Source organism: Uloborus diversus, chromosome 1 (assembly GCF_026930045.1).
Source record: "Uloborus diversus isolate 005 chromosome 1, Udiv.v.3.1, whole genome shotgun sequence".
NCBI lineage: Eukaryota > Metazoa > Arthropoda > Arachnida > Araneae > Uloboridae > Uloborus > Uloborus diversus.
This window is the reverse complement of record NC_072731.1, coordinates 184,550,995-184,567,163: the sequence shown is the minus strand read 5'-3', so window position 1 is coordinate 184,567,163 and position 16,169 is coordinate 184,550,995. Positions and strand designations below refer to the sequence as shown.

The 16,169-nt window shown below is 33.8% G+C and overlaps 2 protein-coding genes across 3 annotated transcripts in view; one reads left to right on the top strand and one right to left on the bottom strand.

Annotated features, from left to right (window-relative positions):
• The window catches only part of LOC129234024 (keratin, type II cytoskeletal 2 epidermal-like), a 47,969-nt gene that overhangs the window by 20,385 nt on the left and 11,415 nt on the right, over positions 1 to 16,169 (bottom strand). The gene's annotated exons all lie outside the window — the stretch shown is intronic.
• Positions 2,189 to 3,650, top strand: LOC129234015 (maleylacetoacetate isomerase-like). The gene has a single exon (XM_054867921.1). The coding sequence runs from the start codon at positions 2,413 to 2,415 to the stop codon at positions 3,061 to 3,063; it is 651 nt and encodes a 216-aa protein (XP_054723896.1). The 5' UTR covers positions 2,189 to 2,412; the 3' UTR covers positions 3,064 to 3,650.

The following is a 16,169-nucleotide window of genomic DNA, read 5'->3' as shown; positions in this document are numbered from 1 at the left end:
CATATTAATATTATATATAGTAAGAAAGGGTAGAATTTTTCGCGTTCTACGCAATTTGTTTCAATGCTCTAACTTCAATACGGCGAGAGTTATTCACATTTTTAGCTCGAACTTTTTTAGACTTAGCTAAAATTTAGGTACTACTTTCTTCATGAAATCTATCAGTAAAAAGCGAGGGAATTGTCCTACAGATTTCTTTTTGATACCACTGAAAAGAGTGGCTTTTTTTTACTCCAGATCTAACTCGAGCAATGGTCGAAAAACTGAGCTTCTATCTCCAAAGGAAAAAGGTTACAAGCCGTTAAAAATCAAATTCGAATAATCCCCATCTCCATTAAAACTACTGATGTTTTATTTGACTTTGCCATAGTTACGTCTTTTCGATTCGCATGTTTCTTCCTTCCTTTAATCACAAACTTTAAGGGTTTCAATTTTCACGGAAAATCTTAGGCTCAACTCAATTCAAGCCCCGAGCTAGAGAGCATAATATATTACTGACACTATGAATATACAAAACTGCAGTTTTGCAATGCCCAGGAGCCCCTTAGCCCTTACGGCTCTTCAAGTTGGTACAAGTTATTTTGAAATCCGGGGAAGGGGTTGCTTTTTGATCCAAAGGGAGCTCATAATGCGTTTTTAATCAGTTTCTTTCTAACCGACGATTTAAATCTTTGCGAATCAAATAAGATTGCGAAGCAATTTTCGGGGGTTGGTGAGCGATAGCGAGCGGGGACAGAGTCCCCTAGTTTAATTTTAAAAAAGTAACCGTGTCAGAAGTATCTTTGTGTAAAGTGTAAAGATTGGAAAATGTTTACTCCTGTTTAGTTAAAATTTTAAAACCTATAATAAAATGTTGGCAAAGTTCTAGAGTCAAATTTCTCCGCATGTGAAGGTGGAATGATCCAAATGCGGTTTTACTTACTCTTTTCCCTTATTCACATAAGAAAAAGTGTTCGAAAAAAAAAATTCGTGGGCTATTAAACAGTCTGGTAATTATAAGGTGTCGAATGCACAAGACTTGGATTTATGAACCACCGATTTCGACCCCTGGTGGCACCGGTATGATGAAAAGTCTATGCACCAAACTTATTCAATCCAAGTGCATGAAACCCATATTATTGGTTAACGATGTGAAATCTGGTTGAGACGTTGAGCTATAAAGGAGTAGCGTAGGCAAAACAGATTAAACCATGGATGCAATATTACTCTATGCACAACTCCGTAGAGACAGCCACTGGCCGCCATTGAACGAGCGAAACTTGAAGTAAACGGGCAAAAGTATAGCCTCGATGATGCAACGCTGCTTGGATCCTATCAGGTACAGCCGAAGTTCAGTAAATTACCGCCCATTAGCCAGGGCTAAAGCAGAAATACATGAAATACACCGCCCGCTCAGTCATTTCAGCCGAGGACTGCAGTTTCGTGCATATTAGCACTCATCAGCCCGGCATAGGAAAGTGACTGAGCTGGAGACGGTGTATTTCATGTACAGTCGAAGTTTCTTACGCGCATGCGTTTCTCCAACGCTTGCTCGTCTTCTAGAAGGTTTTGGTGGTCCATGAAAGCGTTTTTTTGTATTGTATCCAGTTTATACTACGTCTATAGGTTAACTTGATCCCTTGGAGCCTCACCATTTCAGGCTTTAATCTGAAAATCCTTTATTTGCTTACAGCCATGCTGCTCTCCTAATTCTCTAATTGCATTGACAAAAATTAATAGCAAAAAATTCTTCATAAACTGCAGTCGATAGTTGTTACTTTCAAGAACTGAAATGACTCTAAAAACGAAATGAAGATTTGATATTTCTTTAAATTTATCCGATTTCACAAAAACTCATTCCAACCAAACAAAAGATGGCTATCATTTTGTCATTTCGAAGAAGATTATCAGAGGAAAATAAAACTGCTATTATTGTTTTCAATTTTCGATGCACAAAGCCGACGAGATGAAATGTCAGCCTTGTTGAAAACTGGAGGTCTGGCGTGAAATCGGAGTAGTATAAGTTTTAAAAGTTTAATGGGGGGGGGGGGAGGGGCAACCAAACTTACAATGTGAATGATTCGCCACTTGGCGGTCTTGACTGTGTACAAAAATAAATACAAGCTTAGCAAAAAGAAAATCATTGGAGGCTTCTTTCAACTTCAACATATTAATTCAAATCTGCTGCATAAAATAACCCCAATGTTCTAGTACATTTGTTTTTATTTTTAAATATTCATCACTCCAACCATTATCTCTCTCCTTAACATAAATAAAGATAACAACTCCTGTCACCCATCGCGTAGCAACAGTATGCTGCTTGAAGTTCGAGTGATAAGTTCTGACTTGAGCTCACAGTCCTTGACCTAAATTTCGCGGTCGAAAACTCTGAATCGGCATTCTTTCCAGTGAACTCCATCTATTCGGACGAAAATGGCGCTAGCAAAGCCGATATTATATTCTTATTTCCGTAGCTCCTGTTCATGGCGTGTGAGAATCGCATTAGCTCTAAAAGGAATTGATTATGAGCTCAAGGCGGTAAATCTGTTGACTGGTGAACACCTATCTCCAGAATTCCGAGAAATAAATCCACAGGCTGAAGTTCCTGCTTTCGTTCATTCCGGCCATGTTTTGGGCCATTCTGTTGCCATACTAGAGTATCTTGAAGAAGTCGAGCCGGCTCATCCTCTACTGCCGAAAGATCCAGCGTCACGTGCTGCAGTTCGCGCCATTGTTGATTCCATAGTTGCCGGTATCCAGCCTCTTCAGAATATGCGAGTTTTAAAATATTTGGAATCGAATGTCACTTCTTGGGCAAAACATTGGGTGGAATTTGGTTTCGAATCTTTGGAGCGGTCGCTGCAAAAAACTCACGGATTGTATTGCTTTGGTGATGAAGTAACTTTGGCGGACGTGTGTTTAGTGCCACAAGTGTTCAATGGTAGCAGATTTGATGTTGACATGAAACAATTTCCGCTTATCAGTGAAATTAATAATCGTTTGCTTCAGTTAAAAGCATTCAAAACCAACCATCCGTTTGCACAACCAGATTGCCCCGATAATCTAAAAACCAATTTCGAGTAAATGCCGTTAAGCAACAGATCAATCGAGTGAAGAAGCAATTTATAGAGATCTAATTTTTTCGACTCGACTTCAACTGAGAAACATTCTTCAGAAAACTGAAAAAAAAAAAGACTTCAAACTAAGTGAGATTTACAAGAGTACCTAATATGTTCAAACATTTTTTTTTTCTTTTTGGAGAAAATGGCTTCCGCTCAAATTTTCACTTGAGTATATATTTTTGTAACATAAAAGTAAGTGAACTGTTTTTTTCATGGAAACAATGGAAAGATATGCTGTATAAAACTTTCACTTGTTTGTGTTTCATTTTTTCCCTTAAATCATGGCTATTTTTTAGGCATTTTATATTTGAATGAAATATGGAAAATAGAAAAAAATGTGAGAGCAGCAGCTTCAACACTCCTTTCCCCCATCTCTTATATCATATTTTACTCTTTTTCTTTTCCAGAGAAGCCTACGCCAATGATATGAAGTAAAATTAATATGTGAGCATCTATTTGATTTTCTTTTTTGCAGTTCGAAATGTACTTTTTTCATCCGTTTATAAAGAGTCGATTGCATTTATTTTTGCTTAAGCATACTATTTAAAAGACAAATTTATGTTTTTATTATTAAAACCTAAGGAGCAAAATATGTAAACGTGCACTATTTAAAATCTTGTTTCAGTTTTAAAATCTTATCAGTATTTTGTATGAACTAGCCCAGGGGTTCTTAACCTGGAAGGCACGTCCACGGAGACGTATAGTACATTCCAGAAATGGAAGTAAAAAAATACAACTGACTATAATTTACTCAATTTTGTACTCATGTAAATACTTTCGACATTATCGCCATTTTTGAAGTTTTTATTCACATATTCCTCCCAATCTGTTTATATCGAGCAAAGGATAGACATTAAAAATGACTAGAGGGATCCTTTTCCAGAAGTTACAACGTAATATTCAAAAACTTGCCATGAGCAGACAGTGGTAGTTTTCTATTGATGTTGTAACCTCACTTAGGCCCTCAATTGCTTCTTTTTTTTTTTTGGTGTTTTAATACCATGTGTTCTAATGTAAGAATATAATCTGAGCAAATTTTCGTGAGGTGCAATGCCCGCCGCTTAGCAAAATCACATTCGTTCCGAGTACATTTGATTTTATAAAGCGGCTGATTTTATTAACCGGCATACATACCCTTACAAAAATGAATTACTTAATTTATATTTATTTTAAGTGCTTCAAATACAGTTCATAATTTACTTTTTACTTTCTTTGACATGGTATAAAGGAAGTATTGCATTCACGAAAAACGTTTCACTCAGACATCGGCCTAAATATCCATTTTGCTCACCCCCAAATGAATGTTGAGTTGTTTCTTCTGCCCGATCGCACGTGCATATGTACATAAGAACGTATGGACGCCCGAAATATCTATTCTGATGTCCTCAAGACGTCTGTATGACGTATGTGCGCCTGTATCTAGCATAAGTCAAAAACGAATTGCCGTAGAAAGTTGAAATGTTTTATGTAGACTCTTAGTTGGATCTAGTTGCCTTCAAAAATTAACAATGCGGCCCTAAAGCAAAAAAGGTTGAGACCCCTGGTTTAACCAATTGTCTTTCAGAAGTCATCTTAACAGAGTCAGACTGTAAAAGGTTTGGCGAACTGCAAAAGTCGTTCGCAAAACAAGGGCTGCTTAGGACTTTTGGCACAGACGAGAGAACTATGTATTTTGTTTTTTTTCATTTTTTGCTAAATATTGTTGATCAATAGTTCTTCTCGCCGTTTTGACACGTTAGTGATTTACAAAAGTATCGACACCTCTAGACAAAGAATCCAACATAACAAGTATACGAAAAAAAAACTACATCATCAGGTTCTTAAGCATCATTTTGTCGACCATTTTCGTCAAAACCCAACTATCACCAAATGGAAATTAAGATCAGAATAATCTCGCCAAAAATCTTCATCCGAACGTTCTCCGGCGACTGGACTCAATGGTTGACAGTCGATCGCGCTCTTAGCGAAGTTTTGGTTTTGACGAAAATAGTCGGCGGAATACTCGTTGTGTAAATACAAAGTTACGGGATTATGAACAACCCTTTTTTCAATATGAATAAGAGGTTTCAGATTTTCCAACCAGAAGCAACCGTTACAAAAACCACATCATTTTTTTAACTCTATTTTCACGTTTAAATTCTTAAACATTTCCATTACTCACAAATGTGTCCTTCAAGGCAAATTTTAAAATATGCCAAAATACTAGATAACTTTATTGACTATTACAATGGTTCTCAGCTTGATACACATGTTGACATTTTATGAATAGAAATTTCTTCCAAAGACCATATCAATTCAAATCGTCCATTTTCAAGAGTTGCAGGGTTTCATCTGTAAAATAAAAAAGGAGAATGAAATGAAGCGCAAGTTCATACAGATACTGTTTGACCGCGGATTGTATGTAATTTGGCAATCTGCCAAGTAAAGACTATTCCATCTGAATGAATCTAGCAGGAAAGAAGGGGAAATAACGATGGGATTTTGATGCACGCGTTTTATAATGTCACTAGTGCCTTATTCTTTCATTGCATTCTCTAAAATAAAATAAGGGAAAACAAAATTACCATGGAAACAATAAAAAGAAAAAAAAATATTTTCATTTCGTTCAGGAACGTAAAAGCAAAATGGTAATTTCAAAAATTTGTTGTGAAAAAAAATCAATTAATTTTTGCCGTGAGAATATAGATCGAGTATACTTTAGATTAAAAAAATGTTGCTGAGAGAAAATTTTCATTTTTACAAAACTAAGGCTAAATAATAGAGAGGCAAATGTGCACAGCTGTAACAAACTAACACCCCTATAAACTAATAGATACGTCCATTTCCGCCTATAAACCGGATATTAGCCTTTCCGTGTAATCGATGGTCAGACAGTAGATGATGATGATAGATAAATATTAGTACAAGTATGTGTTTCCATATACAAACTAAATATTCATTCAGTCAACAACTTTTGAGAATGGCTGATATTTCCAAACAGATAGGAAAATAAAAAGTATTTGACAAGTTGAATGCCAACAAAAATTTAAGTAACTTGACTCTCGTTTAGCAGTTAAAGTCAGTAAAAGCAGTACAAGATAATTTATTAAATCATTCACTTCGTTTTTCTAACACACGTTCCGCAGCATTGTTTTGAAATTAAAATTTTGATGTCCTTTTCGTCTTAACTGAAGATAATATCTTATGTTAATCGAACAAGAAATTAAGTTAAAATACAAACATTAGCTGCTTTTAAGATCTTAAGCATCCTGTTATTTCATTGTTCTACCGTTACTGTTACAGTATTACTTTACACAGCGCGTATAGTCGGAATTTACCTGCTGAGGCGGTGAGGCTTGAACTGCCCTTACATGCAGAGATATATTGCTAGAATTTTTCTCAGCGTGTAAAAATACTCCTTGACATTTTATAGAGGAGTGAAATTCATTTTGAAGGAGTAAAATATTCGAGAAAAGTAAACGTAAAAGTGTAACAAAGAAATGGAAGATGCCAAGGAAAGAAGAGATGAGTACTATTTTGATTTCTAGCATTTTGAATGATAGACGTTTTGTGTTGAAAATGTAAAAATATCGGAATACAACATTTAAAAATTTCAATCCCCCCCCCCCCCATTTCCACGATGCCAAATTTTGATTGAAAATTCGTAGCTCAAAAACACGAGTGTCTAAATTATAGGCAAATTTCGGGTTTTTTTATGCGTAAAATACGTTTGTAGGTCCGTTAAAAATCTGTCTACTTGCTTGCACATAGAAAACTATACTAGGATTTGAAGTATGGCTTAAAACAAAAACGCCTTGGGATGCGCCCGCCTCTCGCCCATCAGCTGGACATTGTTCCCCTTCTTCCAAGGATCTGGACCTAGACACCTCAGTGACCTTTTTCCCCCTTTGTTTGACAGGTAAACCATTCGGGTAAGAAGAAAAATCAGTTTCAGATTTTTTAAATTTTTACTTGTTAATTTTGAGAAGTAAAAAAATTGTAAGTTTATGATAACGTTTTGACACCTACACGATGTTCTAGTCTTGCAGTTAACCGTTTCAGAACCTCAGGAAGGGATGGCATCTACTGTAACTCAGAACCAGGTCAACGCAGGGTCGGAAATGATTTTCTGGGACAGTAGATGCGCATGCACTCCAAAGCACTCTTAATTCCGTCTGCCATAGATGTGGCCCCTGCATTGAATACTCATTTAATTTAACAAACTTTATTTCTCAGAGGGATGACGGGAAATATTCACCACAAGCACCATTATCTCTCCTAACCCTGTGACCACTGTCCTAGTCATTTTTTGTCTCTAGTGGTCCTGGCAAAAAAGTTTTTAAGTTTTGACGTTCTTCAGTAAAATTTCAAAATTTTTAATTCTTCATTTGGTTGAATCGACGGGCAATAACGCTGAGGAACTATCAACCTGCACTTATCTGTAGGGGAACATGGGGCAAAGTGAAATGGTTAAATATTTATTCTGCTTTTAGCTCAACCTATCTGGTATTCTTTTAACTATGTAGTACCATATATGTATAGTCTATTCCAGTCAGAAAAAAAAATACTGGCGAAGATTAAAGCATTTGGTAATACAGACTATTTTTTAAAAATGATACTCATATTGTAATATTTTGTTGTAAATCAAAAATTATTTTTGTTACTATAAAATGATAAAGTTCTTGTTATTAACATTTTAAATAATAATTGATACCTCCTGATACCTCCTAATATTCAATGTAAAAATAAGTAAAAAAGTGAAAATTTTCCACTTTTTTAGAAGACTCAAATTTACTGCCAAAAATTTAAAATGAATGTTTCAACGTAAGTTTTATCACAAAATACGATGTTATTTCTTCATGTACTGTAGTTTTCAAAACAAATTTCCTATTTGTTCATTTTGAAAAAAACTCGGTTATCTTTTCCATTTTACTTGCCCCCACATACCCATACTTTTAAAGTCTGACTCTGGTGCTGCCATCTAGGAGAAGAGATTTTTACCACTCAGAATTATGAGGTAATATTTATTTCTTGTGATCCATTTTATTTTTGTTTGTATACAAGAGTTCAAAATACTTTCACAGAAAATTTTACATTCAAAAATACTTTCTGAGAAAAAAAATATTTCTTACAGATGAAACTTTCCGCAATTTTGATTTAATAAGACTTTAGTTCTAAAAATAAAGAAATTTTGCACATTTTGAAGAGAAAAAGGAAAATTGGTCTCTTACTCATCCTTTCCTCATCCTGTCTGTTAGAGGAGAGTGTTGTACCTAGGGACGTTTGTACCTTGCGGCACTTGCTAATTTCTAAGATTATAATTTTAGCAGCCATGTTTTTGTAATCTCTAATAGTAACCTTCACTACAAATGGTGCCATAGTAAAAATCAGCATCAAATGAGTTAAATATGCGATTTTGTGAGAGAAAGAAAATTTCATGACTCCAAAGTAAATATTTTCTTCATTTTTATTTCATTTTCTTTCCTTGTATTTGTAAATTTAATCAACTGAATTTTATTTTGATATGAAAGAGAAGTACTTTAAATATTTTGATATGAGAAAATAATGATAGTACATCTAGATTGACCATCATTTTGGCTTTTCTTAAATCACGTGGTGATTGTACCTTGGGACAGTCAAACATTTTGTACCTTAGGACATGTCCAAGGTACAACATATGCATGGTTCTTAATAATTAAGATATGTTTTGAAACATGGAACTATGCTCTAAATTTATGTAGTCTTTTAAACACATTTAATGTTTGATAATAATTCATTCATTCATTATTCATAATTCATTATTAATTATTCATGATTTTGTTCACTATCATGAAAAAAAAAATATTTTCTTTTGTTAACTGGTGCAAAATTGGTTCAAGTAAATGGCTGTTTTCTGAATCATGAAGACTTTCTTACAATACAACAGGATGTGTCCCAAAGTGCAATAGGATTTTGTACCTTGGGAGAACTTGGAACTTTTACTTTAAATGGCTGGCAATTTTTGATTTTCAAACTGTCTGAATTTTGAAAAAATATATTGCATAGAAGTATGTTGGGGTATTTTAATGTGACAATTAGATTTAAAATTTGATTCAAATAATTGACGTTAAAAACTAAAATATAAAAAGTGTCCCAAGGTACAACACTCTCCCCTTCTGTGTATCATCAGATCGGTGTCTGATATCCATCTGATTTTTCGGTCTCTGTTACTGGGGGGTAGGAGCTTTTTTCGAAATTCAACAAGTAAAATAGATTTAACTAATTCGGAGGATCCAGAAGCAACCAAACTTTAGATGATAATTTGTTGTTGTATGAGAGAAACATAGTTTTAAAATTCTAGGTTCATTAAAAGACTCAGAAAATTGAGTTAACCTGAAAGCGATGTCTTAAGCATGACTGTTACTGGTGCCGTTACCCTACTTGTTTTCAAAGTTCCAATATTACGTTTGCAAATCACCTAAAGGATTTCTAAATGACAAAATGTCGTCTAGATCAGATCTTAACCTTTTTGTTTTATATTTGTCTTTAGTTCTGGGCATCCTAAAAACAGGTAGCAAGAAAAAGAATCATCCTCCTCCCCATTCTTATCCATGCCTTCTAAAAACGTATTAAAGCATTCACCTAATTCATAATTAGCTAGAATCAATCTAAAAACGGGCTAATATTGTTGGTCCAAAAGAACGGGCTAGCCTGTTTGTGGGCCATCAATGGTAGCCCGTTTTTAGACAATTCAGAACTTCAAGTTGATAGTGTCGGTAGCCATTACTGCACAAACAAGTGCCTTACAAGAAGCGCATGTCAGCTACTTTGTTGTGAGATAGAAACCACTAACTTTACTGCACAACTTTAAGAAGGAGAAATTCAGCTTCACATGCCTTGAAAAGTTTTCAGTTGCTCTAAATTAGTTTTTTCTAATAAAACAGTTCCCACCTAAGCATATAGGTCAACAATCAAGACCATTTGCTCACCTATATCTTGCCTAGTCCTGTTCTTCCATTCAGTACCATTTTTATGGCTGCGCTGAACCCCTTTCCCCCATTCTCAGCAGGTAGCCCGTATTTAGACACTCTCTAGCCCGTTTTTAGACCACTTCCTCTAGTATAAACCTGGCAAAGGGCATCGATTAAAGCTAGTGGTAAGGTTCTTTCAACAGCTTAAGAGTAGCAAATATTTATCTTTAAATCTTACAATTTTTGTAGCAATAATGGAAAAAAAAAAGATCAAAAATCGAAACCTGCTAATCGATTAAAATAATGGCCCATGTAACATTAAAAAGATAAGTAGCATTTAAATGAAACATCTCTGCCTCATTTGGCCTACAACCTAGGTTCGACTAGGATTTTTAAGGGCATTAGGCATAAACTTTTTTTCGTGCCTCGACCCTCACGTAAAAGTTTTTGAGGAGACTTTTTCTATTACATTCAATATTTTCACCTTGCTATTATAGTGCAGCATAAAATTACTCCAATTTTAACTTCAGCTACAGATCTGGTGTCCCCCAAATGTTTGTGCCCTCGGCCTGTGCCCATGTCTTAATCTGGTCCAGCCTACAGCTGTTTCATTTGTTACTCGCTACAAAAGTAGATTAAAGTTATGTGCATCACCACACAGATGAAAATTAATTCAGATGTTGTCAATCTTTGGGATTGATCAAATTAAGTCAAATTTTTATTAATGTTATCGCTTTTTTTTTAACTTCCCCGAAGTAGCATCCTCATATAAATAGCCAATGATAGAGTAACGCTCCTGATGTCATCAACAATGAAACTCGCGCAACGGCATGATATTTTGATAATATGTTTTTGGGAATGTTTGACATGCAGGGAAAGGCACAGACTAGTAATAAGAGTAGACCGAGCTATGGCAACCCCTTTGCTGCTCATAAACCAAACCATGTGACTGGTGGATATCCTAGCAACAGCGGGCGTTGATCGTAGCACACGATCAACGCCCATAAATAGAAATAAAATAAATAGAATTAATGGAACATGGAAGAATGATCTTTTATGGAGTCCGATTTGTAAATTTGTTATTCTAAGTTGTAAATATTTTGTTAATATAGTGAGTTTTTCGTTTAGATTGTTTTGTGCATTTTCTTTAGTCAATTTTAATAACTCTCTAAGCAATTAAATATGCAAGCGCCCAAAAAGAATCGGCAAACGGTAAGATTTTTACCTAAAATTTCCATTTAAGATACAGTTCCAAATGAAATAAAAGTTACTGAAAACTGTGATCAAAAACTAATGCCAAAATAATGCATAACTAAAAGAAAAACAGTTCAATCTCTGCACCTGGGAAAAAATTACAATGAAAACACACATGTCGATTGCCCAACTATAGATAATGTTGCCATCTAGCAACTATGCTGCCAAAGGTTTCCCTAAGCCTTCCACCAGTCACATGATGTATCTATGAACCAATTTTTTCATCAGCAAGTCTGGGAAAGCTCGGTCTACTCTTATTATTAGTCTATGGGGAAAGGCTTTATTGTGACAAGGCTGAACTCGATCCGGTAACATAATTGCTTTACTGGTAAGACTATGTCATTTCAGGGGCATGAAGAAACGAAAAAGTGGTCAACAATGAACGCTATCTACTGGAGTTTAGGGTTAATTCCACAGGAGTTAGGATTGAAATTTCAACTATCAAAATATCAACAAACAGGCAATTGTTTCGTTAAATGTAGAAGCAATTTCACCCGTCATATCTTGAAGGGCGATTTTCTATTATTAAAATTATTTTCAAATAAAAAAAGAACCGACTTCAAAAAACAAAGAGGAACTAAAAAGTAAAAAATAATTTGTCATACTTACGTAGGAATACTCAAACGTATAAATCAAATTTATTTTACCATTCCATTACAAAAATCAACTAAACACTCAGTTATAAAATAAACACTGATTTTAATTACTATACAATGAATTATTTTAATACCTAACTAATAATTATACGATCTCTTAATTTTTAATAACCATTTGAAGTCGGCGTCTCCTATAAGCTACCTAACGTAACTGAGTAGGTTTAGTTTTAAAGATTTTCGTGTTTCGTTAAATTAGTGTTTAAGTCAGCGTTTGGTGGGTTGTCAGTTAGGTTAAGTAGTAGTTTATAGGAGGCCCCGACTTAAAATGGTTATTAAAAATTAAGAGATCGCATATAATTAGTTAGGTATTAAAATAATTCATCGTATGGTAATTGAAATCAGTGTTTATTTTATAATTGGGGGTTTAGTTGATTTTTCACTGGAATGGTAAAATAAATTTGATTTATACGTTTGGGTATTAAATCCTATGTATGTATGACCAATTATTTTTTACTATTTAGTTCCCCTTTGTTTTTTTGAAGTCGATTCTTTTTTTATTTGAAAATAATTTATTTTTTGCTTTTTAGTGGTGTAAATATAAAATACGTACAGAGGGTAGAGTATGTGGTAGACTCCTTACGAACATCTCGAATGAGAAAGCGTCGAGCACAGGAGTCTGAAAACAGCTAAGATGAGCAAAATAGAGAAAGAAATAGAGCACAGCGTCTCGGAGACTTTCGAAGACTGTGAAGAAAGGCCGATTTAAATTCGCAATTATTTACAAAGAAAATTGTCTTCATCATTAGTTAGACTTTATTAAAGTATGCTTTTCGAAAAAAATTCACGAGTCACTGAAAAAACAACAGAAATCGCTTTAACTTTGAACATAGAATTTGAAGAATTTTCTTGATTTTTCAAGGATCCCATCTTCAGATATAACCTGATGACCATGGGATCACCTGGGAAGTATATACCTTTTCAAACGAGAAAAAAAAAATCCCGAATACGTCTATGCGTGTTTGAGTTTACTGAGGGCATACATGAAAAGATTCCGACGAGTTGAGGACGTCTTTTTTGAAGTCGGTTAAAAAAAGAAAAGAAAAATCTTAATGCGCATAACATTTTATACGATTGGCACTAAAAACTGATCTTTGTTCCTCTACAGGATTTATTCGTGAGTTAATCTAGTTAGAGCCATTTAAATATCAATGATTTTCCTAACTATTTTATATTTCACGATAATATTCTCACGTAACTCGTGAAAAAAATCACATTTCTCTTTACTAGGCCCCGTTATAGATCAATACCACACTAGAAACAGAGTATCTACTGTGATGTTGTATATATGAAAATCAAAATACTACTAGAGCAATGATATTAAATGAATTTCCTGTTTGCTTCAGAGGAGTCTCTATTCAAAATTTGCGATATGACTACTAATGATTAATACAGGGGAAATATTTAGGTGGGAGTACTCCCCCAAAGCAAGAGCCCCCTAAAAAGGAAAAATACCCCTCAACACCCCCCCTCCCGCCAAGGAACACCCCTGATTAATATTAATGTTTTATGGTACTTTCTTTAACACTGAGCAAAGAAAGTACCTTTGTTTTCTGGCACTTTTTTTAGCAATGAATTTTATATTTAATCGTTTAATATTGAAATTAAATGAAGTTTATTGTTTTTTGCCCATAACGTTTTTCTAAAGAACAAATATGGTGAAGCTAAGATTGGGACCTAATTTAGATTACTCCTTTCCATTAAACAAAAAAAAACATAAAAATCGTTTCACTAAGTGAGACGCTATGAATTCACAAACAACAAAGCACGAGTAAGAAATTTGAAGAGTTCCCTCGATTTCTCCAGGATCCCTCATACCCGGAGTTGAAGACCATTAGACGACCGGTAGAAGTACGTATACCGTTTCAAATAGGAAAAGACTTTTCCTAATCGGTCCAGGCGTCTTCTAATAATCGGGAAATACATAAAAAAATTCCAACGAAGTTGTTAATTAGTATTGCCGTAACTGTAAATTAAACTGACGGCATCATGAAATATTAAATCTAGAATACTTGTCAAACTTCAGAAATCGGTTACTAGTTACGATATATTTATTAAGGAATATAAATTTAATCGTAGGCGGGGGGGGGGGGATTTTTGTCTTTAATTCCCCTTGAATTGAACACTAAGTATATTTCAAAACTGAAATATTAAAAAAAACTTTAATGACTAAATGAAGTTATTTATTTTTAAAAAAAAATTATTAAATTAATTAATTCAATTATTTTTGAAGCAAAATACATTTAATTTACTGATTTGCTACATGAGTAATAAATGCATTAGGAAGACTATAATTAAAATTAACAGGCGACATCGTGAAAATCAAACATCGCGATGCGTGAGAGTTAAATTTTGTTCAAACAAGATTCATCCGTCGAACAAATGCACCATTAAGGTGCGTCTTATTTTTAAAGATGTTATTTTTTCATGAGGCATCCTCTCATTTTGTTCCTTTGGATGAAAAAAAATTTACATATCTTAAAAATAAAAATTGAATAATATTTAGAGGTTGCTACCATTGCTGCAAAATGTGTGAAATCTTACTTTTTTTTGCACTAATTATTATAATATTTATTTGTGTAACCTTTTTGTCATTCATTTTAATTAGTGATAAATAAGATTGTTATTGACTTTCTAATTATTTTATACTTTATTAAATCATGTTAATTAACTATATATACAATCAACTCTCAACCTCTTAACTAACTGTTAGTTAACAACTCAAAGAAACACGAGTTGTTAGTTAACAACTCAGAAAGTTAAGTAAAAGCGTCCTATTTCAGAAATTAAAAACAAAATTATTAGAGTTTATCATTAGATTATTTGCTTGACATTGCTCTTGCTGGTGATATTTTACACAAGATTTCAATTCCAGAGGAGAAATTATTTCTGACTGAACAAAACTAGGATGACAAGGCAAAATTGGTAACCAATAATTCTCTATAAAAGGGCAACAGAACTAGCGCAAAAAGAAGAAACTTTGAAAGAAAGAAAATCATGAAGAATCTATCAACTTTCGTGAAAGTGTAGTTGTTTTAGCCTCTGTTGTAACTGAATATACTTCGACTGATCTTGAAGAACAAGAATTTGCATTAAAGTTTATCTAGATTTTGTCTTATGTAGTTAACAAGCAATTTCACTATCAAGAAGGAAAATTCCAAAATTTCAACTGTTGTTTCAAGTAATTTTATTTGATATCTACTTGTCAGAAGAGGATGTTGCTTTAATTTACTTTGAAGGCTACATTTCTGAAGAGACACACTCCAAATTTGTCGCTTTCTTAACGAAATCTAAAAGAATAATTCTTCCAATGAAACACTGTATAACAGACGTTGTAGAACTTAAACCAAAGGAAAAAATTAGAAGATTTTATTACTAACATTCAAATATTTCTACATAAGGGTCTTTTCATCAAGCTTTAGAAGAGATATTATCAAATAGTTTGGATAATGAGTAGCAACCAGAAAAAGGCTTGTATATCTCACATACTAGTAACTAAGGGAGAAAAATTACAATATTGGTGGATGTAAAAGACTGAAATTGTAAACATATGATATGAATGGCGTAATCAAACTTTTGCATCCTTTTTTGTTTGACATTATTATAACATAGCAACCATGAAATACTTATTTTTTTTTATATGTATAGGAAATAAGTATTTGGGTTGTGTTTCTAACCTAACAAACCCAATTTCATTCTGATTTCAAATATTGCAATATAAAATTGGGAATGCATTTTTGTTCTTTTTTTTTCACAATAATCACAATTTTAATCGCTGGTAGCAACCTCTAAATTTTGTTCAAATTCTATAAAACTTTTATGTGTGTATTTTTTCATCAAAAAGAAGCAATTAAAGGGGTGCCCCATAAAAAGTTCAAAAAAAAATTTTTTAAGTGCATTATAAGACGCACCCTAATGCACCATTCACGCCAAAACCACGTGACCTGTGACGTGCGCGCAGCTGACGAAAGTTGGTCTACGTAAGCCACAACGTATGAAATTTAAAGTTTCTTAGATTTCTCCGAGACCCCTCATCAGTTCCAGACAAAATTTACCTGGGACCATCAAAGTAGACCCTTTCAAACAAAAAAAGAATTTTTTAAATCGGTCCAGTATTCTTGGAGAAATACGAAAACATACATAAAAAGCCGCAATACGAAATCATAACCTTCTTTTTTGAAATAGGTTAAAAATAACTTTCTGAAAGGAAGTTCTGCATTATGTAGAAGTGT